Source organism: Callithrix jacchus, chromosome 4 (assembly GCF_049354715.1).
Source record: "Callithrix jacchus isolate 240 chromosome 4, calJac240_pri, whole genome shotgun sequence".
In the NCBI taxonomy this organism is placed as follows: Eukaryota; Metazoa; Chordata; class Mammalia; order Primates; family Cebidae; genus Callithrix; species Callithrix jacchus.
The window spans coordinates 44,754,083-44,780,967 of record NC_133505.1 but is presented as its reverse complement, the minus strand read 5'-3'; the positions used below and the strand labels follow the sequence as shown (position 1 = coordinate 44,780,967).

Below are 26,885 nucleotides of genomic sequence, written 5' to 3'. Positions count from 1 at the left end.
GAACCCAGGAGGCGGAGGCTACAGTGAGCTGAGATTGTGCCGCTGCACTCTAGCCTGGGCAACAGAGCAAGACTGTGTCTCCAAAACGAAACACAGCCAGGCATGGTGGCATGTACCTGTAGTCCCAGCTACTCAGGAGGCTGAGGTGGGAGGACTGTTTGAGGCCAGGAGTTCGAGACCAGCCTGGGCAACATAGCAAGAACCCATCTCAAGTTAAAAAAAAAAAAGACAAAATAATGATCAGGAGAACCTGGCCAATTTGTGCTGTTTGACTTTATTAGTAAACTGTTCCTCATGCTGGACCATCAGTATCCTTGTTTGTTAGAGTTGAGACACCAAAGTCCCAAGAGGTAAACAGTTAGCTTGGTCTCTAACTGGTCAAGCTCCATTTAGAAACTACTATCTGTTTTCCTTTGTCCACTCCAGTTCCTCACAGTGCTTTTAACCAAGAGAGGAAACGGGTTAGTATCACATCTCTGCCTCTGCAGATGATTTTCAACCCACACTTGAAATTCCTTCTGTTTAGTAAAAAAAAACCTCAGCCAGGTACGGTGGCTCACACCTGTAATCCCAGTACTTTGGGAGGCGGAGGTGGGCGGATCACCTGAGGTCAGGAGTTCAAGACCAGCCTGGCCAACATGGTTAAACCCCATCACTACTAAAAATACAAAAATTAGTCGGGTGTGGTGGCAGGTGCCTGTAAGCCCAGCTACTAGGGAGGCTGAGGCAGGAGAATCCCTTGAACCTGGGAGGAGGTTGCAATGAGCCGAGACCTCACCACTGCATTCCAGCCTGGGAGACGGAGCAAGACTCTGTCTCAGAAAAAAAAAAATCAGTGACTTCCAAGAAAACTCAAAGTTCAGCTGCTCAAGTATAGCTGGCAGCTGCTCTTGTACTTACTCAGATCTTGACATCGGATAGTGTTGAAGTCAAAATTAATGCAGAGATAATCACATGTGTCTCTAAGATCTGGGATAGAGATGCCATCAGGACAATTGATGATACCGGTTTTGTAATAATCCTGTAAATAGATTACGAGGAAAAAACGTAGGCAAAGAACAAGGTGAAAAATGACTTCTTCATCTCTATGCATTCCTGGTCCTGTTAAAGCAATGCACTAATGGAATTACCACCAAATGTATGATTCATTAGATGGCAAAACAGCTCCTGGCTATCTTGAGGTATTTAATCAGAACTTGGTAACTGATAGAGCCCACACACAAGCAAGGACTTAAAAGTTATAGGAATAGAAAACAAAGGGAGAAAGCAAAGAACTGGAAACCAGAGACCCTAAAGACAGTAACATAGCTGATGGAACTCTCAAGCCTATTGATCACACATGCCCTTGGGGAAGAGAAGAGAATATAACAAAAAAGGGCCACTACACACCAACACTGTGCGAAATACAGTTGCACTGATGCCTTCGGCAATCTCATACTCTCCCTTCTCATTGGGCCGAGTGAAGTTGTACTCTCTTCCTGGTCCAAACATCCTGAAAGATACCCAGGTAATAATGTTATCTTCTCCAGCATGATTCTTCACAGATGAGACTTCTCCCTTCCGTACCTCATTCTGGAAGACTCCATCCCATTCTCTCATAGTATAAGTTAAAAACACAGCACTGGGACCCAATGCCCACAAGACAACTCAGTCTTAGGCAACTCCCTTCAGACAGGAAAAGGGGACAATTGCTTTAAGCATTTGTGTGCAAAGAAGAATGAAGGATCAAGTCCACAAAGTTCACCTTTAGTGAGTTTCTTTGGCAATAAATGCAGTAAACAGCAACTGCAGAGGTGGCCCTTGGAAATCTGTGTTGAGATGGTAACCTTTCATGCCCTCCCCAAGAACCTGCCTATATATACTGACAGCTCAGGAAGACAGCATCTAGACTCCTTTTTATTCCTGTCCCCTCTCCTGTCAACACTGACCTATCTAATATGCCATTTGTCAATATTTCTGTTTTACTTTTCAACATCTCATCTTGTTAGGTGCAGCTATGTTAATGCTTTCCTGGTATGTCTTAACAGTGGAGCTCTGGGGGAAAATGGCCTTACTCAATACCAAGAATGACAGGATTTCCAGATCAGGTAGAAAAGGAGGGTAGGCATTATTAGGCTTATCAGCAGTTTACTACATTTCAGAGAGGCAGGCTTGCTCTCAGTATGAACTCAGAAGTCATAGGGTACAGGGAGGAGGGCTTACTTTTCCACCTCTCTCCATCCTTCCTCCCTTCTGTCAGATCCCCTCCAGTCTAAATGACCCCATGACTTCTACTCCTGCTGCACTTTTGTGTATGAGCTGTGGTTGGTTAGATAACACAAAGGAAAGGGCAGGCAGCTACTATCTTCAACCAGAATAGATTTGACTTCCCAGTGGGGACTCACTGCCATTTCCTTCCTTAAACTGCTGGGAAGTATTGCTGTTCAACTGTTCACAACTTGTCCTCCAGCCTGAACTGGCTGCTTTTCAAAGGTCTGAAAATGATTCCATTTCACATGCTTCCCAAATAACTAACACCCATAAGAAATTTGTCTTGATAAAAGTAGCCTCCAAAGAATGCAGATGTTTTTCTGGAATGCTCTGGTTGAATGAAAACTAGCTCAGAGAGCTCTGAATAAAAATAGTGAACATACTGTAAATATAATCCCCCCATTTATCATTAGTAAGATTTCAGCTCAGCGTTATTTATTTAGTAGTGGCATGGATCTGCATTAATCCATTCTCTTTCTCTCAGCCTCTCCCCGTTTAACATCTGTAAGCTCACTGGCTAGGCTTACAAGTACTGTATATAACAGAACAGGTAGCCACAGAATAGAACAGAACATATGACCTTGGCCAACTGAGCTGAGTGAACCAGACAGATAAAAAACCAGACTCTTCACTTCATGGGACAACTCATTCCAAGATTCAAACCAGTGTCACCCAAGAATCTTACCCAGGAAACACTTGCCTTTCTTCTCTTGATCACTGCTTTCAGAGGCAACATACCCAAAACAGCCAGTCTGCACTAAGAAACACTTTTTTTTAGGGGGTTGGGAATGGTGGTAATATCCATACTGAGAACAAGAAGTCAAGCCTGATAAAAAAATACAGGACCAATCTGGAAAATGTTTTAATGTGCTGCAATTCAGATGTTTAAGAATTATGTAGACAGGTTTGGTTCTAATTAAAAAGTGGTTCACTGTGAATTTGTTATGTTCAAATACACCTATATTTGAAGGGCTGGATTCTATTTAGCCTAGAATTCAATAAATTAGTGTGATCAATTCGAATTTCTAACTCAAATTAATTCAAAGTCCTGAGGTTAGATCTCTAAACAAAGTAAAATCTTCTAAGTAGATAAGAATTATCAAAAGCCAAATCTACATATATAATATCATGATTACTACTATTTTTACTCTGATCCCAATTTGCTCTTCCTTAGGTTAAGGTGTATGGTTGGCCAGAAAGACAATCTCTTAACTCCTAGCCTAGGCTCTGGGACTCCTTCCTGGACATTGTTCCTCCTTAGTAGGCTATTTCCATTTCCTAAATTCTAACCCTAAAAATCTGGGGGCTGGAGATGTTTAAAAGGAAGATAAGTCTAAATGAAGCAGCACAGAGAATGGACCATGAAGAATAAAGAGAGCAATCATGAAAAAACAAAATAACTAGGTTTAAAGATTCCACTTAAAGATTACATTTCAAATACCTGAATAGTAATGGAAGCATTAGAAAATGACAGCATAGCATCGGTTGCCAAGAATAAAACTTGGCAGGAAAATGCTTTTCAGTAAAATGGCTATGTTCTTGTGCCATGTAGAACATTTGTCTAATACTGTTTTTATTTTTTTAAAACAGGGAGCAAGACTTAGGTCTCACCTTACCCCAGCATCTCTGACCTGTGAAACTCTAAAACCATTACTTGGAGTGAATTTGTAGAAGATCAGAGAATCAGATTTAGCAGGTTTTTTTTTTTTATAGTTTCCAAATAGATTTTACTTCCTTTTGTGGGGCTCATTTCAGTATACTGGCTTTATAAATAAAATAAGTATTCTTCCCACTCCAAAATACCAACACACATTAGGCTTTTACCAGCTTGCCCTCCCTTTCACAAATGTATGAGGGCAGAAAAATAAAAATACAATGCTTTTTTTTTTTTTGAGATGGAGTCTTGCTCTGTCACCCAGGCTGGAGTGCAATGGTGTGGTCTCAGCTCACTGCACCCTCTACCTTCCAGGTTCAAGCGATTCTCCTGATTCTCCTGCCTCAGCCTCCCAAGTAGCTGGGATTATAGGCACCTGCCACCACTCCCAGATAATTTTTGTAATTTTAGTAGAGACAGGGTTTCACCATGTTGGCCAGGCTGGTCTCAAACTCCAGACCTCAGGTGATCTGCCTGCCTCAAACTCCCAAAGTGCTGGCATCACAGGCGTGAGCCACTGCGCCCGACCTATACAATGCTTTTTATTGTTAATGCAAGATAAATAGCAGGTATTTCTGTTTATAGAGAATAGAGTAAATTTGGAAGAAAATTATCATCAGTTACCTTCCCAACATGGTATCCGGATGAGCAGTGAAAATCTGTGGATTCACAACAAAACGTGTGCCATCTACAAGAAGCGTCACTTTCTCTGGTGCTTGGGAATGGGAATTACTGCCAAAGCCCACACTACTGTTTCCAAATCTTTCTGGAGCAATAAAAGGTTCATGGTTCCGTTTACTCCCACTTTGGAAGCAAGAACCTTTGATGTCTTCGGCAAGGGGCATTATGTGAGGGAACTGAAGATTTGCTGGCTGAGAGGCATAGTCAAGTGAGAGGTCTAAAAGAACATACAAAGAAACCAAAATAACCTGAGAGCAAAAGCCTTGAGAGAAAAACAAACTCTGTCTTCTTTAAAACAAGGAGTAAACAAAAAAACCCCCAAATTTTAGGTGTTCACAGGCAAGAAAAAACCTCTTGCTTACAACAAGTAAAAGCAAGCAAACAAAAAAACTAGAGACTCATACTGGATCTCCTCCATGTGTGTGTGAAGGTTGCGGGAGGGAGGGGATGAAGGCAGGATACCCAAACTTTAACATTATTTAAATTTTCTAAAGTAAACTATGTCTATGGTTAAGAAAAACATAGAGAAGAATTTCTGTGGAGGCCCAGCAGTCTCCCCTGCTATTCTCTGTGCCTCCCCCAGTGTTGATTCAGAGGCAATCACTTTTTACTTGTTTTCACTTCTATTGCTAACTAATACTTTTATATTTCCCATGCTTCATTTAAGAAACCTGCTACTAATATGTGCCAAAACTATTCATTTTCAAATTCTTCAAAACTGTTTGAAAATTTTATTTTCCAGAAGGGATAATGATAGTCTGTAATTTTCCAATATATTACTTTTCCTAGAAATTTACAGTAAAAGCCATTTTCATTATATACAGGAGAATCCTAAGATTACCTAAACTATTTTTTCAAAAAGGTAGGTATTACTCTCAGCAGAAAAGTTCCAGTGCAGATGGCATTAAAATTTATTAATGAAATCTGTTTCTTAGTATCATCAAAAAGCTATTTTCTTTAAGCAATTTATTTAATTTTTCTACCTGGTCCATCATCTATAAAATGAGGATAAATAATGTTCACTCCATCTACCTCACAGGCCTGTTCTGAATATAAACTAAAATTAAGGATGTGAGAGCACTTAAAAATAGGCCGGGTGCAGTGGCTCACACCTCTAATCCCAGCATGTTGGGAAGCCAAGGTAGGTAGATCATCTGAGGTCAGGAGTTTGAGACCAGCCTGGCCAACATGGTAAAACCCTGTCTCTACTAAAAATACAAAAATTAGACAGATAGAAAAATCAGCCAAGCATGGTGGCGGGTGCCTGTAATCCCAGCTACTCAGGAGGCTGAGGCAGGAGAATCTCTGGAACCTGGGAGGTGGGGGTTGCAGTGAGCTAAGATGGCACCACTGTACTCCAGCCTGGGCAACAGAGCAAGACTCTGTCTCAAAAATAAAAAATAAATTTAAGAATAAATATATATTGTACATATATATATACATATATATGCATGCAAAATACTGCATGCTATAAAACAGGCTTAAAATTAAATATATGAAATCAGGATACATACAGAAGACAATCAGAAGTAAGTATTATCAAAGGATTACCAGAGGGTTCTTTTAAATAGGCAGTCTCAAGTGATCCACCCACCTTGGTTTCCCAAAGTGTTAGGATTACAGGTGTGAGCCACCACACACAGCCCTATTTTGTTTTAATGTAGAAAAAGTTTTTTAATGAAAAATTCCAGACATATGGAAGCACAAACTTAATATAATACATATGCCCCATCACCTAGATTCGGCAAGCTTTGTTAACATTTTCCTACCTTTTCTTCAAGCCCTATTTGAGAAAAAAAAAAAATGTTATCAATACAACTGAATTACTTCCACCCCTCATATTTACAAAATTTGTTTACAAAATTTGTAAACAAATTCAGGAACATGATTAATTAGTCTGATTTCCTATACTGAGTCAACCAAATAAATTGTTGGGCAGAGGACACTTAATTTTTTTCCCATTTGTTTGTAGATAAAAGGCAATAAAGGCTGGACACAGTGGCTCACACCTGTAATCCCAGCCCTTTGGGAGGCCGAGGAGGGTGGATCACCTGAGGCCAGGAGACTGGTCAACATGATGAAACTCTGTCTCTACTAAAAATACAAAAGATTAGCTGGGCATGGTGGAAGGCACCTGTAGTCCCAGCTACTTGGGAAGCCGAGGCAGGAGAATTGCTTGAACCCGGGAGGTGGAGGTTGCAGTGAGTCAAGATCATGCCATTGCACACCAGCCAGGGCAACAAGAGTGAAACTTCATCTCAAACAAACAAACAAACATCTAGACCAAAAACCTATTTAGAGTTCACATCCTATAGTTTCTCATAAACTTGCACTGTGGTCTCATGTTTGCACACCAAAGCTATGCTTCCAGGCAACCCACAGGCAAGCTTGTAGCAAGAAACACTTTGATCACCAGGATAGGCTTTCACATTTGAGGTGCTGTTTATTCAAAATGAAATAAATACCTGAATTACTAATTCAGTTCTTTAGAATGCTTGATTTCACCCCAATGATGAAGCAATTAAAATGGGTTGATTCCTAAACCCAAGGAAGAAACCTCAGGTTCTATCCTGCTTAAACGGGCGAGTAGGAACAGAGACTCCTTGCATGAGTTCTCCCTAACAGTGTACTCTTGGGCAGCAGTCACATGCTCTTCTGTCAGCTGATATACATGAAGAACAGCCTAGTCAGAAAGCATCCCAGCCCACTACCTCCCAGCACTGTGAACCTGAGCAAGTTACCTAAACTACCTAAGCCTCAGTTTCCTCGTCTGTAAAACAAGGATAATAGTTATAAGGACTAAACTGGAGTAGAGTCAGCAAATTTTCTATAAAGAGCCGCAAAGTAAATATTTTAGACTTGTGGTCACAGTCTCTGCCACTACTGTGGCAGGAAGGCAGCCACAGACAATATGGATACGATGGCTGTTTCATTAAAATTTTATTTATAAAAACAGGTAGACAGATTTGACCAGTTTGCCACCCCTGATCTAAAGAATTATGTAAAGTTCCTAGTACAGTAAATGCTCAATAAGGTAGTTGCTATTACTGCTGCTATTGTTTTAATTAAAAGTTAAAAAGAACCTCAGTTTATCAGGAGCCTTCATTCACATCCATTAACTTGTGAGGTAGGAAGAATTTTTTTTTTTGAGACAGTCTTGCTCTCTTGCCCAGGCTAGAGTGCAATGGTGCGATCCTGGCTCACTGCAACCTCCGCCTCCTAGGTTTGAGAGATTCTCCTGCCTCAGCCTCCCAAGTAGCTGGGATTATATACATTCACCACCATGCCCGGCTAATTTTTTTATTTTTCGTAGACAGGGGTTTTGCCATGTTGGCCAGGCAGGTCTCAAACTCCTGACCTCAAGTGATCTGCTTGCTTTGGCTTCCCAAAGTGTTGGGATTACAGGAGTGAGCCACCACGCCAGGGCTGGGAAGAATATTAATAGCCTTGTTTTCTACATTAAGAGCAAGGCTCCCCAGCCTGGGCAAAATGGTGAAACCCTGTCTCTACCAAAAATGTAAATTAGCTGGGCGTAGTGGTGCACACCTGTGGTCCCAGCAACTTGGGAGGCTGAGGGGGGAGGATCGCTTGAGGCTGGGAGGCAGAAGTTGCAAGATCTTGGCATGAGCCAAGATCATGCCACTATACTCCAACCTGGGTGACAAAGTGAGACCCCATCTTAAAAAAAAAAAGAAATCCTCAGAAAGATTAAGGATCTCATCCATGGTTACAACTAATAAGCAGCTGAGCTAGAAACTGAATATGTCTTGACTCCAAACCTGTGGCTTTAAAAAAAAAATACCATTATCACCACATTAAATGTGCTAGACTGATTAAATAATTGGAGATTTTCTGTGAAGGTCAGCCTTATATAATTGTGATTGCAAGCTAAGCAATTAATTGGATAATTTATTTAGATTAAAAACATTCATGCTTTCTGGGTAGTGTAGATGCTTTGGTATCAGAAAGCCCCCCGCCCAAATTAAGTCAAGAGTTAATCACTGTACCTTCATTCCTGGGACCTAGAGGATAAGTAAGATTATGAGGACCAAATGAAATGAGGCTGTTTGCTTCTTTTTCCTGGGCTGCAGCTGAGGTATCATCCACTAAGCAGCTGGCCTCCTGCCGCAATAACCTGTCACTGTCACTGCCACAGTGAACATTCATCCTCAGACTCTTGAGTCCTGAACTGTCCGTTTGATCAGAGAGAAATCCTGGAACACAGGAATATGCATGATTTAGAACTCATAAAACAGGTTTCTAAGGACTTCCATGGTATGAAGGCCAAACTAGAAAACTGACAGCTAGCATTCCTGTCGTCAGGAGAAATAGGCATCTTCAACATTTTTGTGATTTTTTTTTATATTGATAGGAATTGGGCTGATTTAAATGGTCTTTATCCAGTCACTAAGAATGCAGATAAACTTGTTAGTGGGGAATAATTTTATCCATGAACAGACATCAAATTCACTTACTTCAGCCACATTCATGATCTTTAAATGATGATGATATTTAAATGATAATAATTTGGTGGTACTCATATTACAGAGACATAGGGTAGCAGGAAGTCCAACTTTACTTATTATACTTTAAGTTCTGGGGTACATGTGCAGATCATGCAGGTTACATAGGTATACATGTGCCATGGTAGCGGATTGCTGCATCCATCGCCCTGTCATCTACATTTGATATTTCTCCTAATGTGATCCCTCCCCAATCCCCCCACCCCCAGCTATTCGTCCTCTACCCCCAACACCCCAGGCCCCAGTGTGTGATGTTCCCCTTCCTGTGTCCTTATGTTCTCATTGTGCAGTACCCACTTATGAGTGAGAACATGCAGTGTTTGATTTTCTGTTCTTGTATCAGTTTGCTGAGAATGATGGTTTCCCGTTTCATCCATGTCCCTGCAAAGGACATGAACTCATCATTTTTTATGGCTTCATAGTATTCCATGGGGTGTATGTGACACACTTTCTTTATCCAGTCTATCATTGATGGGCATTTGGATTGGTTCCAAGTCTTTGCTATTGTGAACAGTGCCGCAATAAACGTACTTGTGCATACGTCTTTATAATAGAATGATTTATAATCCTTTGGGCAGATACCCAGTAATGGGATTGCTGGGTCAAATGGTATTTCTATTTTTTTTTTTTTTAAGATGGGGTTTCATCATATTGGTCAAGCTGGTCTCGAACTCCTGACCTCAGGTGATCCGCCAACCTCAGCCTCCCAAAGTGCTAGGATTACAAGTGTGAGCCACAGTGCCCGCCTATGATATTTCTATTTTTAGATCCTTGAGGAATCACCATACTGTCTTCCACAATGGTTGAATTAATTTACACTGCCTTCAACAGTGTAAAAGCGTTCCTATTTCTCCACATCCTCTCCAGCTTCTGTTGTCTTCTGATTTTTTAATGATCATCATTCTAACTGGCATGAGGTGGTATCTCAACTTTTCAATTAAAGAAAATCTGTTTTTAAAAACTGACACACTCTTGCGCTGAGGCTGGTGGATCACGAGGTCAAGAGGTCAAGACCATCCTGGTCAACATGGTGAAACCCCGTCTCTACTAAAAATACAAAAAATTAGCTGGGCATGGTGGCACGTGCCTGTAATCCCAGCTACTCAGGAGACTGCGGCAGGAGAATTGCCTGAACCCAGGAGGCGGAGGTTGCAGTGAGCCGAGATTGTGCCATTGCACTCCAGCCTGGGTAACAAGAGCGAAACTCCGTCTCAAAAAAAGAAAAAAAATCACAACCTTAAAGTCAGTATGAGAATCAACTGAGCTGAAGAAAAAAGCTAACTTTGATTTGCATTGCTCAAGTTCTCCTTTTTATCTTCCCTTTTCTTTCACTTTGTGTACCTTATGCTCAATCCCCAAGCCAAGCCTTAAAATCACACTGGCTATAAAGCTAATCATGTCATTCATCTCTCTCGAAAGCAGCGCTAAATCCCCATGAACAACACACACTATGTGACTGCCACGTGCAAGACCCTCAATAATCAGGTAGAATGAGAAGCCACAGCAGCCACACAGGGGGCTTCCTAACTTTCTGCAGGTTAATCACGCCCTGCAACCTTTCCATTCTCAGTGGCTGCTAAACTATTCAAAATATTCCTGAAGTTCACTCTACTTAGCACTTTCACAGTTTATACTGTACAAATTTCCACTGGCATTCTGGTAGAAGAACCATCTTAAATCACCAGTAATTTGTATGCATATGGATTGCATACTTAACAATATTTTAGGAATAGGAAGCTCACTAAGGGCAGTAATGCATTTTAATACTCTGAATTTCCTGGCATATATCAAACATATGGTAGGTGCCAGTAAACAACTATAAATAATAGATATAGGCCGGGTGCGGTGGCTTGAGCCTGTAATCCCAGCACTTTGCAGGCTGAGACAGGTGGATCACAAGGTCAGGAGTTCGAGACCAGCCTGAGCAACATGGTGAACCCTGCCTCTACTAAAATTATAAAAATTAGCCAGGCGTGGTGGTGAGGGCCTGTAGTCCCAGCTGCTTGGGAGGCTAAGGCAGAAGAATGCTTGAACCCGGAAGGCAGAGGTGGCAGTGAGCCGAGATCGAGCCACTGCATTCCAGCCCGGTCAACGGAGCGAGACTCCATCTCAACAAAACAATAACAACAAAAACATAATAAACATCTGTAATGTAAATTAAATTTTGAATCCCTTCATAACCTATATTTAAATGTTTTTTAGCATAAATTGATCAGTTTATACCCTGGTCCAAGTTTTAACTTGGATGAAATATAAAAATGACTACTTTGATAAGATGGAGAAATATGCCTGAAAATAAATCATACTAAAGAAGCGATATTTTCAGTTGATGATCTTTCTCAGACAATGGGCTCTTATAGCATAAAGCAAATTGAAGGAATAAAGTGAATGTATTGATAAAAAACCTTCTATGGGACTACAGCTTTTTCATGATTATCCTTTCTTAAAAAAAATTTACATTACAAAAATGCAGCCATTTGGCAATTGGTAAAGTCAAACAGAACCATCAACGCCTTCAAGTTTGACTCAGATGTCAAAATCAAGTCTAGAGTAAGATAAAGAACAAGGTCCATGTTATAGCTTAACAGTAGCTGAAGAGACTGCTTTGGAAAAGCAGCAAGAGTTTAAGAAAAGTATTAATAATGGAACACAGAATATATAGCTATGAAGCAAAGAAAACTTAACATCCAGCAAGCCAGTTCATGCTTCACTTCCATACATGCTGTGAAAGTATTTTATGAATATATTTATTTATTTCACAGGCCTCCCATGAAGGCCCATATTTTGTTAAATCTTGATTTTACTGACCTGGAACAGCTAAACAGTGTTAGCACCATCGCCTCCCCAACTTGGAAAATTTATATACAGTCTTTGATAGTGTAATTATCTCCACATATTCTCTGCACCTAAAAAAGAATGTACTTGTTTCTCCCTACAACATAATCATCTTGAGTATGAATCCACGATAACCTGCAGATAATAAATTTATATACTTTCTTATTTATGATTTCCCCTAATCAATTATTTCTGAAGAAAACAAGATATTTACCTAGATCACTATTCCCTTAAGTTCAATATCCTACCATTGAACAACTTAGATTTAAAAGAAAACTAGTTGGAATGGGGTGGGGGCAATAATATTGATGTATCTCAAAAACATAATGCTTTCATACTGTTAATAGTACAAGGCTTTTTGTTTTGTTTGAGATGGAGTCTTGCTCTGTGGCCAGGCTGGAGTGTGGTGGTGCAACCCTTGGCTTACTGCAACCTCCGCCTCCTGGGTTCAAGTGATTCTCCTGCCTCAGCCTCCGGAATAGCTGGGATTACAGGCACATGCCACCATGCCCAGCTAATTTTGTATTTTTAGTAGAGACAGGGTTTCACCATGTTGGCCAGGATGGTCTCAATCTCCTGACCTTGTGATCTGCTCACCTCGGCCCCCGCCAAAGTGGTGGGATTACAGGTGTGAGCTACCACACCTGGCCAAAGGACATGATCTTTTAAAAGGCAGTAACCTTGTTTATACTTAGGACTGTACCTCCTCCACTCTGCGTACGAAGTGGGAGGTGAAGATGAAGTAAGATGCCACAGAATTTGGTAAATAGGCTAATTTGCCCTTAACCCATACCCTATGATCAAATCTAAAAATTAATTATATCTTTGTCAAACCTTCATTCCTTTCGGTCTGTTCTTATGTGAAAACCACTTGGTCTTGTTTCATTATGCTTTTTCTTTATGCATGTTAATGAGAACTCTGCTAATGTTTTCTATTAAACACGTTTTCTGTTTTGCTGTACATAATGCTCTCTGGTGACACACAGAATTTCTGGGAAAAGGATAAAAAGGGATGAAGGTGGGAGGAGGAGAAATGGAGAGGATGCGGAAAATCTAAAATGTCCACAAGACCTCTTCTGGGACTATTATTAACTCATAGTAAGAGGCTACCATATTCCAAAAGTGCTGAGTCTCTACAAACGATAAGAAATGAACTGGGTGTACACCTGTTGTGTTGTCTCAGCTGCTCAGGAGGCTGTGGCAGGAGGATCACTTGAGCCTGGGAAGTCAAGGCTGTAGTAACCCATTATTCATGCCATTGCACTCCAACCACAGGTGACAGACCAAGACCCTGTCTGTCTCATTCATTCATAGAGTTTATACTGATATTTTCAGTTCAAATTTAATACTAGTTTTTCCTAACTCATTTTGTATTAGTGCCCTCACATTGAAAATCTTGGTTCATAGACCAGTTTCAGAATTACATCAAACTACTACTAACAATAAACCTACTAAGTTTGGGTGTTTTGGTGGTGGGGCAGTTCTTTTTGTCCTTAAAGCATATTCCTAAGGATGTACAGTCAGCATGCTATATTCAAAAGTTACTGTATGTTTTCCTTGTATTTTCTGTATGGTGGGTTCATTTGTTTCTCTTTATATTCAATTATAGCATTTTCCATTATTTTAAAAATTTCCTGAATATGTAAAACATTTACATGGTTCACAAGTTGAAGTCACATAAAAAAGGAATGTTCAGAGAAGTCTCTGTCCTTTCCCTTTTCTCTCTCAATCTGTTCCTATTTACTCCCTACAGATAACCGAGTTGTCTTAGTCCATTTGTGCTGCTATAAACCAAATGCCTGAGACTGGGTAACTTCTAAAGAACAGAAATTTATTTTCTCACAGTCCTGGAGGCTGAGAAATCCAAGATTAAGGTGTGGCAAACTGGGTGTCTGGTGAGGGCCTGTTCCTCAAAGATACTGGGATCTCAGTGTCCTCACATGGTGGAAGGAAAAAGGCTAGCTAGGTTCCTTCAATCCCCTTTTATAAGGCCCAGTCACCTCCTAAAGGCCTCACCTCTTAATTGTATCACCTTGGAGGTTTAAGTTCCAACATCAATTTTGGATGGACATATACTTTCAAACCACAGCACTTGTTTTGTTAGTTTCTGTTTATCTTTAATGTTTCTCTTTGCAGATATAAGCAAATATATGTGTACATATCTATATTCTTAACTCCTTTTTTCTCTTATACAAAAGATAGAATACCATATTCTACCAAATAGAATACCGTATTTTGTACCTTGTTATATTACTTAACAGTATATCCTAGAAATCATTCCATGGGAGTTCATACAGATCTTTCTCATTCTTTATTATGGTTGCATAATACTCCACGGTGTAGCTATTAATATGCAGAGATTAGATAGAGAAAAGGGAAACAGGGCATTCCAGGCAAGATGAATGACAACTGACAGGAAAGTAACAATAAACAAGGCTTTATTACTATGCAAAAGAGAGAGAAAGTAAACCAATCAGGCTAGAATGAAGGATTAATGCAAAAGTGTGGGGAAAATCAGGGTCACCACCATATCATACAATTCCAGGAAAGACCATGCACACCATCATCTAAGAAGCCGTATAAAGCACAGCTCAGATGGTTGTACACACTGCCTTGGGTAAAGCTAAAGATGAAAAGTTGGGGCCAGTTTACAGAGACATTTAAATTATAAGGTAAAATGGAATTAGGATTTTGTTTTGTAGCCAAGTTTTTACGGGGCAGGTGTCATGTTCAAAATGTTGTTTTAAGATAAATAAGACCACATACAGACTGGAGGGGCTATAAGGAGGTTACTTAAATTGTCCAGGAGTGAGGTAGTAAGGATCTTAATGGGCTGACAGCAAAGAGAAGGGTAGTACCTAAGACACAGTCTTGCTTACCTTCAAAGAGCTTACAATCTAGTTGTTGAGATAATTTATTATTTAAGAGTTACAGAGAAGCAGCAAATATGGCAGAGTGAGGCGTGCCACTGTGAACTGGCCTCTAGGTCGGGGGCAAGCCAGTCCGGCCAGCCCCTGGGAAGCCGAGTGCATCTGTTAGACCGTTCGAGGAGAAGAAAAAAAAAAGATCAGCCAGAGGAAGGGAACCAAACATTCTTCCTCCCCTGCCTTACCGAGGGGAGGTCACCTACACTAAAGCAAAGGTCTAAATAGAGGTCTGTAAACTACTGGACATTTTATGCACAATTACAAATTTCTGTGGGAAGAAGAATGTCCCCAGCTCCAGATTCTCAAAAAGGACAGTGTTCCAGAAAAACTTGAGAATCAGTGCTTCAAGACTTGACATCTTTTTAAAAATAATGCCAGTGCAGATTGCTTTTCACAGGAAGAACATTTTCCTTGACATTTGGGTGCTTTTATATTCATCTCAAAAACAAAATTCTGAACTCAGGACTTGGCAACCTGAACACAGAGGAGCTCCTAGGATTCCAGTTATCCTGCCAACTTCTCCAAGAAGAAAGAAGCAACTCGCACAGGTCTTCTGCTGTTCGCTTAATTATAAAGACATCATTTTGCATAAGAGTTATATAATGCAGAAGTGGGCTGGGCGCGGTGGCTCACGCCTGTAATCCAAGCACTTTGGAGGCCAAGGTGGGCGGATCACCTGAGGTCGGGAGTTCAAGACCAGCCTGACCAACATGGTGAAACTCCATCTTATATTAAAAAAAAAAGTAATAATAATGCAGAAGTGGTATTTTAGAATCAGACGAGACCTTAGTAATCATATTGTCCAGTGGTTCTCAAATCCAGCTGATAATCAGAATCAGTTAGAAGAACTTGTTAAAACATCTTCTTGGGCCCCATTCCCCAGAGATTCTTATACAGTAAGTCAGATAAGAATAAGCATCAGATAAGTGATTTAAAGGATAACATAGTATCTTCATTAATTCTAGACTAGCATACAGCCCACAATGGATCACACATGCAATCCCAGCACTTTGGGAGGCCAAGGTGGGAGAACTGCTTGAGCCCGGGAGTCTGAGACCAGCCTGGGCAACACAGTGAGACCCCCATCTCTCCAAAAACTAAAAAATTACGCCGGACACAGTGGCTCACACCTGTAATCTAAGCACTTTGGGAGGCTGAGGCAGGTGGATCGCTTCAGCCCAGGAGTTCCAGACCAACCTGGGCCACAAGGAAAAACCTCATCTCCACAAAAAGAAATACAAAAAAATTAGCCAGGCATGGTGGCATATGCCCGTAATCTCAGCTAGAGGGAAGACTGCATGAGACTAGCCTGGACAACACAGCAAGACCCCATTTCTACAAAAACTTTTTAAAAAGTAGCCAGGTGTGGTTATGCACGCCTGTAGTCCCAACTAATCAGGAGGCTGAGGCAGGAGGGTCATTTGAGCTCAGGAGGTCAAAGCTGCAGTCAGCTGTGATAGCACCACTATATGCCACCGTAGGTGACAGAGCAAGACCCCGTCTCTTTAAAAAAAAAGGCCAGGCGAGGTGGCTCCCGCCTATAATCCCAACATTCTGGAAGGCCAAGGCGGGTGGATCACCTAAGGTCAGGAGTTTGAGACGAGCCTGGCCAACATGACAAAACCCTGTCTCTACTAAAAATACAAAATTTAGCCAGGTTTGGTGGCAGCCACCTGTAATCCTAGCTACTTAAGAGGCTGAGGCAGGGAGAATCACTTGAACCCGGGAGGCAGGGGTTGCAATGAGCCAATATCACACCACTGTACTCCGGTCTGAGTGAGAGTGAGACTCTGTCTCAAAAAAAGTAAGCTAACTTTTTAGCGAATGGGGTCTTGCTATGTTGCCCAGGCTGGTCTCAAGCAATCCTCCAGCCTTGGCCTCCCAAAATGCTCGGATTACTGGTGTGAGCTACCGCACTTGGCCTCAGAACATTTTCTAGAACACCGGGATTTCTACTTCTAACAATGGACAAGTTTCTATCAGAATAAACCTCCTTTTGGAGAGCACTCAGAAAAGCTGAGTAAAACAGAAAAAAATAAAACAACAACAAAAATCTGTTTGAAGACATCAGACAACTAGTGAGGTGGCCGAGACTCAAGGAGTCAGTTTCTACAGAGAGGATGTGATGGTCAATTTTATATACCAACTTGGCTAGGCTACAGTCCTGTTATTCAAACACTAATACAGATGCAATTAAACTCTATAGTTACTTACTTTAAGTAAGGAAGATTATCCTAGATAATCTGGGTGGGCCTGATCCAATCAGTTGCTATAAGGGCAGAGCCTAAACTTCTTTGAGAAAGAAAACTGCCTGCAGACTGTAGCTTTTGCTCCTATACTAGAATCCCAGCCTACCCCTCCTGGCAGTAACCTGCTTTATGGGTTTCAGACTTGCCTAGCTAGTCCCCAACACCTTATGAACCAATTCTTTGCAATAAATATCCTAATACATATGTATGTGTGTGAACACACACACACACACACACACACACACACTACTGGTTCCATTTCTTTGGCAGAACGCTAACAGAGAAAGTAAATAAACTAAGATAAGTCCAACACTCTGTACCATTTTTCTCCTCCAGATATTTGCCAATTTAGAAACAGCTGCCAAAAGGCTATAAGCTAAGTAGAAGGCATCAGCTAATAAGTTAACTTTTTTGTTTTGTTTTGTTTTGTTTTGAGATGGAGTCTTGCTCTGTAGCCCAGGCTGGAGTGCAGTAGCGCAATCTTGCCTCCCTGCAACCTCTGCCTCCTGGGTTCAAGAGATTCTCCTGCCTCAGCCTCCCAAGTGGCTGGGATTACAGGTGCCTGCCGCCATACCTGGATAATTTTTGTATTTTCAGTAGAGATGGGTTTCATCACATTGGCCAGGCTAGTTTCAAACTCCCGAGTTCAAGCGATTCTCCTGCCTCAGCCTCCCAAGTAGCTGCGATCACAGGTGCATGCCACCACACCCAGCTAATTTTTGTATTTTTAGTAGCAATGGGGTTTCACTATGTTGGCCACCCTGGTCTTGAACTCTTGACCTCAGGTGATCCGTCCACCTTAGCATCCCAAAGTGCTGGAATTACAGGCATGAGCCACCGTGCCCAGCCCAAAAAAGTCGAGAAGTTAAGCAGAGCTTTAGTCAGCATCAAGGTGCCGGAGAGACAAAAACTGAATGGCCCTGCAGAGGAGGAAAGATCCTGTGATATACCCCAAGTTTTCCACTGGGAGCCTAAAAGTAAGAATGTAGAATGGGGTGGCAAATTTTCTAGTAAAGAGCCATAAAGTAGGTTGGGCAAGGTGGCTTGTGCCTGTAATCCCAGCACTTTGGAAGGCCAAGTTCGGGGGGATTACCTGAGGTCAGAAGCTCAAGACCAGCCTGGCCAATAACATGGTGAAACCCTGTCTCTACAAAAATTAGCCAGGCATGACGGTGGGTGCCTGTAATCCCAGCAACGCGGGAGGTTGAGGTGGGAGAATCACTTGAACCTGGGAAGCAGAGGTTGCAGTGGGCCGAGATTGCATCACTGCACTCCAGCAGCCTGGGTGAGAGAGCAAGCCTGTGTCTCAAAAAAAAAAAAAAAAAAAAGGAAAAAGATCAGGCGCAGTGGCTCACAACTGTAATCCCAGCACTTTGGGAGGCTGACATGGGTGGACCACCTGAGGTCAGGAGTTTGAGACTAGCCTGACTAATATGGTGAAACCTCATCTTTACTAAAACTACAAAAATTAGCCAGGCATGGTGGCATATGCCTGTAGTTGCAGCTACTAGGGAGGCTGAGGCAGGGGAATCTCTTGAACCTGGAAGGCAGAGGTTGCAGTGAGCCGAGATCACACCACTGCACTCTAGTCTGGACAACAAGAGCAAGCCTCCGTCTCAAAAAAAATAAAGAGCCATAAAGTAAATATTTTAGGTCTTGCAGGCCATACTATTATAGAGCAAAAGCAGTCATAGACAATTTGTAAATGAGTAAACATGGCTGTATTCTAATAAAATGTTGTGTACAAAAAAGGCAGCAGTAGTTTGTCCACTGCTTATAGAGAAGATTTGAATAACATCATTCATAAATTTAACCAAATTTGGACCCAACAATTACAGAGTAATTCTTTTGCAAGTAAACTTGAAAAATTAATCAGAACTGACCATATTCACGCTATATAGTAAATCTCAATACATTTCAAAAGATTGAAATAATAGATATGTTCTCTGAACATAGTGGAATTAAGTTAAAAATCAATGACAAAAACAAAATATCCTCAAATGTTGGAAAATTAAGCAACACACTTCTGAATAACCTTGGAACAAAAACAGAACACAATGAAATGGAGAAAATATTTTGAACTGAATGCATACGATATATAGGAACTTATTAAATAAACCTAACGCTAGGCACAAAGGAAAATTTATAGCTTTAAAACATATATTAGAGGCCAGGCGCAGTGGCTCATGCCTGTAATCCCAGCACTTTGGGAGGCCAAAGTGGGCGGATCACTGGAGGTCAGGAGTTCAAGACCAGCCTGATCAACATGATGAAATCCCATCTCTACTAAAAATACAAAATTAGTTGGGTGTGGTGGCTCATGCCTGTAATCCCAGCTACTCGGGAGGCTAAGGCAGAAGAATCGCTTGAACCAGGGAGGCGGAAGTTGCAATGAGGTGAGGTCACATCACTGCACTCCAGCCTGGGAAACAAGAGCAAAACTCTATCTCAACAACAAACAAACAAACAAATATATGTATACACACACATACATACATATGAAAAGAATGAAAAACAATGATCAAAGTATCTTTCTTAATAAGGCAAAAAATAATAGCTTATTAATCCTAAAGAATATATAAGGAAAGAAATAAGGGCAGAAATTAATGTAAAAGAAACACAAGCTCAACTGAGAAAAATTAATGAAGCCAAAAGTTGGCTTTTTGTTTTTAAAGATGGGGTTTCACCATGATGGCCAGGCTGGTTTTGAACTCCTGACCTCAGGTGATCCACCCACCTCAGCCTCCCAAAGTGCTGGGATTATAGGCGTGAGCCACAGCACCCAGCCAAAAGCTGGCTTTAAAAAAATTTTTTAAAAAGGCCAGGCATGGTGGCTCACACCAGTAATCCCAAAATATTGGGAGGCCAAGGTGGGTGGATCATTTGAGGTCAGGAGTTCAAGACCAGCCTGGCCAACATGGTGAAACCTCATCTCTACTAACAATACAGAAAAAAACTAGCTGGGCAGTAGTGGCATGTGCCTGTAATTCCAGCTACTTGGGAGGTTAAGGCATGAGACTCACTTGAGCCTGGGAGGTGGAGGTTGCCCTGAGCCAAGATCACACCAGGGCAACAGAGTAAGACCCTGTCTCAAAAAAAAAAAAAGAAAAAGGCTAAGAAAACGGATAAGCCCTAAAAACTGATCAAGAAAGAAATAATGGTAATGGTTACACGACTCTGAATATACTAAACTACTAAACTCTACACTTTATCTGAGTGAATTGTATGTTATATGAATTCTTTCTCAATGAAGTTGTTTTAAAAAGAAAATGAAGATACACATTACAATAATCACAAATGAAAAAAGACTATTATTACAGATCCCATGAGACTAAAAAGATAGGCAGTTATTCTATACAACTTATGCCAATAAATTAAAATTTGCAGATGAAATGAATATTCCATAACTTATTGAAACTGATTTAGAAAATCTGCAAAGTCCTATATCTAGTAAAGAAATTTAATTGATAATTAAAAGTTTTCGATAAAGGAAGCTCCAGAACCAAATGGCTTGACTAGCAAATTTTCCCACACCTTTAAGGAAGAAATTATATCAAACTTTCTCATGAATATAATCACAAAAATCCTAAACAAATTATGAGAAAATCAAAGCTAGTAACATAAAAAAAGGATAGTACATTACGGCAAAGACTGGTTTAACATTCAAAAATAAATTCATATAATTCACCAATTTAAAAAATAGGTCTGGCACATTAGCTCACACCTATAATCCCAGCACTTTGGGAGGCTGAGGTGGGCAGATCACTTGAGGTCAGGAGTTTGAGACCAGCCTGGCCAACATGGCAAAACTCCATCTCTACTAAAAATTAAAAAATTAGCCAGGCATGTTGGCTACTCAGCTACTCAGGAGACTGAGGTATGAAAATCACTTGAAACTGGGAGGAGGAGGTTGCAGTGAGCTGAGATCGTGCCATTGCACTCTATCCTGGGTGACAGAGTGAGACTCTGTCTCTAAATAAATAAATAAATAAATAAATAGAAATCTGTTTGAAAATACCTAAAATGCCAAGCGCAGCAGTTCACACCTGTAATTCTAACACTTTGGGAGGCCAAGGCAGGAGGATCTTTTGAGCCCAGGTGTTCAAGACAAGCCTGGTCAACACAGTGAGATCTTGTTTCTACAAAAAAAAAAAAAATTAGCTGGTTGTGGTGGCACACACCTGTAGTCCCAACTACTTGTACAAGGCTGATGTAAGAGGACTGCTTAAGTCCGGAGGTCAAAGCTTCAGTGAACTGAGATCTTGCCACAACTCTTCAGCCTGAGTGACAGAGCAAAACTTATTTCAAAAAAGAAAGTAACAAAAATAGCATGAAATAGTATTGATATATTAGATTTTTAAAAGTCAGGTTGAAATAATAAATGCATCCACAGAAAAAAGATGGAAAATATTATTCTCCCTTAATTATAGAATCACATGATCTTTTTTTTTTTTGAGATGGAGTGTGGCTCTGTCACCCAGGCAGGGAGTGCAGTGGCACGATCTCAGCTCACTGCAACCGCCACCTCTCAGGTTCAAGCGATTCTCCTGCCTCAGCCTCCCAAGTAGCTGAGATTACAGATGCCCGCCACCATGCCCAGCTAATTTTTGTATTTTTAGTACAGATGGGGTTTCACTGTGCTGGCCAGGTTGGTCTTGAACTCCTGACCTTGTGATCTGCCCGCCTCAGCCTCCCAAAGTGCTGGGATTACAAGTGTGAGCCACTCTGCCTGGCCGACTTTTCTTTTAAAAAGTTATTGTTGGCAGGGCGCAGTGGCTCACGCCTGTAATCCCAGCACTTTGGGAGGCCGAGGTGGGTGCATCACAACGTCAGGAGTTCGAGACCAGCCTGACCAACATGGTGAAACCCCGTCTCTTAAAAAAAAAGAAAAAAAAAAGTTATTGTTTTACTGAACATTCTAAAGTCTCTAAAATGAATGTATGGTTTTAAAATGAGGAGAAATGAAACTGTATCTCTAAAAACAGAAACCTCCTCAAGAAAATGTTGGCATCACTGGAATGGTTTCTTAAAAACTGCTTGTAGGTAAGTTTAGTGGCACACTATTTTAGTCCCAGCTACTTAGGAGGCCGAGGTGGGAGGATCACTTGAACCCAGAAGTTATGGGCTACAGTGCACTATGCCAATCAGGTGTCTGCACTAAATTCAGCATCAATGGTGACCTCCCAGGAGCAGGGGACTACCAGGATGCCTAAGGAGGGGTGAACTGGCCCAAGCGGGAAAGAGCAGGTCAAAACTCCCGTGCTGATCAGTAGTGGGATCACAACTGTGAATAGCTACTATTCTTCATCCTGGGTAACATAGCAAGACTTCTATCTCTTAAGAAGTAAAATAGTGGCCGGGCGTGGTGGCTCTAGCCTGTAATCCCAGCACTTTGGGAGGCTGAGATGGGTAGATCATTTGAGGTCAGGGGTTCCGGGGCCAGCCTGACTAATAAGGTGAAACCCCATCTCTACTAAAAATGCAAAAGTTAGCCGGGCATGATGGCAGGTGCCTGTAATCCCAGCTACTCAGGAGGCTAAGGCAGGAGAATTGCTTGAACCTGGGAGGCAGAGGTTGCCGTGAGCCGAGATGGTGCCATTGTACTCCAGCCTAGGCGACAGAGCAAGACTCCACTCTCAAAAAAAAAAAAAGTAAAATAAAATTTAAAAACTGCCTGAAACAGTTTAAGATAAAATTTTAAAAATTTAAATACAAAACAATGTATTATCACATAAAATCGTCTGACATTCTTCCATCTAGGTTAAAGAAGATATGTGCTTAAGAGATGAATTAGAAATTTAGGTTAAATGTATGGAACAGTTTTTCAAGCACATTATTCAGCAGGCTAACAGGATAATTTTAAATATAACACAATGATTAACGCAGATGCATGATGTGTTTCTTAGGGTATACAAAAGTAAGCATGGTTCTGAAGAACAGGTAAAGCTAGTCATGTGAAAAAGGATGCTGCCTGGGTCTCAAGGCATAGGACTCAGTGATAAAGGCAAGGGAGCATTCAGATTACCCAACACATAACTTCTTAAACAGATTGTCAGGGCTGAGCTGAATTTTGTCTCCCTCAAAATTCATATGTGAAGTCCTCGGAATGTGCCCATATTTGGAGATAAGGCCTTTAAAGAGGTAATTAAGGTTAAATAAAGTCATAAAGGTGGGCCCTAATCCAATATGATTGGTGTCCTTAAAACCGGGAGATTAGAACACATAGAGGGATGACAATATGAAGACACAGAGAGAAGAAAATGGCCATCTACAAGTCAGAGAGGCCTCAGAAGAAAACAAACCCTTCTGACACCATCTTGGCCTTCAAGCTTCCAGAACTGTGAGAAAATAAATTTCTGTTGTTCAAGCCACCCGGACTGTGGTCCTTTGCTTTGGCAGCCTTACCAAAGAAATACACAGATATATTGCAAAAATTAAGTTTCAGCTTCCCCCCATAAAAAGAGATTTGAGACAAAGACATGGAGGGTGTCTTAGATAATTTTAAGATATGTACTGTGATCTTCACATAGAGGTGTCAATTACTATCTATTATATTCTAAAAAAGTTGAACTTACAGTAATCTATGCAACAATTCATTGTAACTTTCCTCCATAATTTTTTTTTTAGACGGAGTTTCGCTCTTGTTACCCAGGCTGGAGTGCAATGGCACGATCTCGGCTCACCACAACCTCCGCCTCCTGGGTTCAGGCAATTCTCCTGCCTCAGCCTCCCGAGTAGCTGGGACTACAGGCGCGTGCCACCGTGCCCAGCTAATTTTTTGTATTTTTAGTAGAGACGGGGTTTCACCATGTTGACCAGGATGGTCTCGATCTCTTGACCTCGTGATCCACCCGCCTCGGCCTCCCAAAGTGCTGGGATTACAGGCTTGAGCCACGGCGCCCGGCCCTCCTCCGTAATTTTTAAGATGGTACTTTATATTTGTATAGCACACAAAATTCAAATTTCATTCCTATTTGTTACTTCGTTTGATCTTCACAACCTTCTGTATAAAACAGAAATTCTGAACCTAGAGTCACAGTGAAAGGGACAACTAGAAGCAAATCATCTGACCTGGATCACGTATCTTTCCACTATATCCCAGTCCTTTCCAAAATTTTAGTAATATTCCTATTTTAGTAAGGACAGAGAGATAAAGCTTACTTTATATCTATACTTATCATAAAACCTCAGTATTTCAAATATATTATACACATGTGTGTGTGTATTTTTTTTTTTGGAGACAGGATCTTGCTCTGTCACCCAGGCCAGAGTGCAATGGCACGATCTCAGCTCACTGCAACCTCCACCTTCCAGGCTCAAGTAATCCATTCGCCTCAGCCTCCAGAGTAGCTAGAATTAAAGGCATACATCACCACACCTGGCTCATTTTATATTTTTTGTAGAGAGCGTTGCGCCATGTTGCCTAGGTTGATCTTGAACTCCTGGGCTCAAGTGATATGCCCACCTCAGCCTCCCAAAGGCCACAGTTATTTCAAGGTGGGTGCTGGGATTATAGGTATGAGCTACAGCACCCACCTTGAAATAAATTATAACTGTATTTTCCTTTCTAAGCACAGTAGTACATCAAAAATTATCATTTTTTGGTGGTGGTGTTTTGTTTTTTTTCTTTTTGAGACAGAGTCTCATTCTTCACCCAGGCTGGAGTGCAGTGGTGTGATCTTGGCTCCCTGCAACCTCCGCCTCCATGCCTTAGCCTCCCGAGTAGCTGGGATTATAGGCGCACACCACCACATCCGAGTAATTTTCTGTATTTTTAGTAGAGACAGGGGTTTCGCCATGTTAGGCAGGCTGGTGTCAAACTCCTGGCTTCAAGTGATCCACCTACTCTAGCCTCCCAAAGTGCTGGGATTACAGGTGTGAGCCACCCTGCCCAGCCTAAAAATAAGATTTTTAAAAACATTAATGACCAGCATTTCATGAAAACTTAGTTTGTCAGGCACAGTTCTATTCACTTTACATGAATTAACTCGATCCTAAAAATCCTGGGATAGATACGTACTATTATTGTCTATTTCAAAGAGAGAAAAGAAAGTACTTTATCTAACCTAGTAAATGGAGGAGTCAGCCGGGCACGGTGGCTCACATCTGTAATCTCAACACTTTGGGAGGCCGAGGTGGGCAGATCACTTGAGGTCAGCAGTTCAATACTAGCCTGACCAACATAGTGAAACCCCATCTCAATAAAAAATAAAATAAAAAAGTAAATGGAGGAGTCAGGATTTGAACCCAGGCAACACTGACTCCAGAGCCCACATTCTTAACCACTTCCCAATGAAATATAACTAGGACACTCTTGAGCATATATTTTAATGGCTTTGAGGTCAAGTGGACTTAAATTTTAATACAGGTTCAGCCACTTATTAGGTATATTATTTGGGGCAAACTTAATCTCTTATGTCTCAGATTCTTCATGTATAGAATGGAGATAAATAAATGGGACAATGATGTAAAACCATTTAGTAAGTGGCTGGTAATGTAAACTAATTATTAAGCCCTTACTATAAGTATTTTATTTCTACTACTTTCATGAATATACAAAAGCAGTCAATCCTATGATGTCTAACTTGGGAACTCCAAGCTAAAATATCAAAAGACCTTCTTTCTTCATCCATAATTCTTTCTTTCCTACTATTCCAGATATATATGTACTATTCCAATAATCTTATTTTCCATAATAAGTTAAAAAATTTACATTGGATGAGGTTAGTAGTAAATTAGATTTTTTAATTTTTAAAATAATACAGACAGGGTATCCCCATGCCCAGGCTGGTCTGGAACTTCTGTGCTAAAGAAATCCTCCCCGCTCAACCTCCTGAAGTGCTGGGATTACAGGTGTGAGCCACCATGCCCAGCCATCAGTCTTAAATTCAACCAGAGATACCTAGTAAGTTTGGTAAAGACAACAGTTACACTCTTGATGACAACTTCCAAAGATTCTGGGCATCGCTCAAGCATTTAACATATATATGTATATATATTTTTTAAGAGATGGGATCTCACTATGTTGCCCAGGCTGGAGTGCAGTGGCTATTCAAAGGCACGATCCCACTACTGTTCAGCACCAGAGTTTTGACCTGTTCCGTTTCCGACCTGAGCCAGTTCACCCCTCCTTAGGCAACCTGGTGGTCTCCCGCTCCCGGGAGGTCACCATACTGATGCCAAACTTAGTGGGGACACCCAATCTGCATAGTGCACTACAGCCCAGAACTCCTGGACTCAAGTGATCCTCCACCCTCAGTCTCCTGAGTAGGTGGGACTACAGGCACACACCACCATGCCCAGCGCCTTTAATGTATTTTTTTAAATCAAAGTAGTTATCTAAACCTTTATTTAATCTTTTTTTTTTTTTTTTGAGACGGAGTTTCGCTCTTGTTACCCAGGCTGGAGTGCAATGGCACGATCTCAGCTCACCGCAACCTCCGCCTCCTGGGTTCAGGCAATTCTCCTGCCTCAGCCTCCTGAGTAGCTGGGATTATAGGCATGTGCCACCATGTCCAGCTAATTTTTTTGTATTTTTAGTAGAGACAGGGTTTCACCATGTTGACCAGGATGGTCTCGATCTCTTGACCTCGTGATCCACCAGCCTCGGCCTTCCAAAGAGCTGGGATTACAGGCTTGAGCCACCGCACCCAGTCTATTTAATCTTTTTAAAAATACTGAGTTCAGGCCAGGCTCAGTGGCTCACACCTGTAATCCCAGCACTTTTGGAGGCAGAGGCGGGTGGATCACCTCAGGTCAGGAGTTC

The 26,885-nt window shown here is 41.3% G+C and overlaps 1 protein-coding gene across 4 annotated transcripts in view; it reads right to left on the bottom strand.

The window, feature by feature from the left end:
• Positions 1-26,885, bottom strand: part of KCTD20 (potassium channel tetramerization domain containing 20) — a 39,953-nt gene that overhangs the window by 10,176 nt on the left and 2,892 nt on the right. For 2 of the 4 annotated variants that reach the window (XM_008994337.6, XM_002746477.7), the window contains exons 2-5: positions 8,593-8,799; positions 4,529-4,802; positions 1,390-1,492; positions 901-1,021 (exon numbers count right to left, since the gene is read on the bottom strand). In XM_008994337.6, the coding sequence (XP_008992585.1) occupies positions 901-1,021; positions 1,390-1,492; positions 4,529-4,802; positions 8,593-8,752 (658 nt within the window). In that variant the 5' untranslated portion in view covers positions 8,753-8,799. The remainder of the gene's footprint in view (positions 1-900; positions 1,022-1,389; positions 1,493-4,528; positions 4,803-8,592; positions 8,800-26,885) is intronic. The other 2 variants (XM_078369068.1, XM_078369067.1) reach the window with 1 other exon arrangement.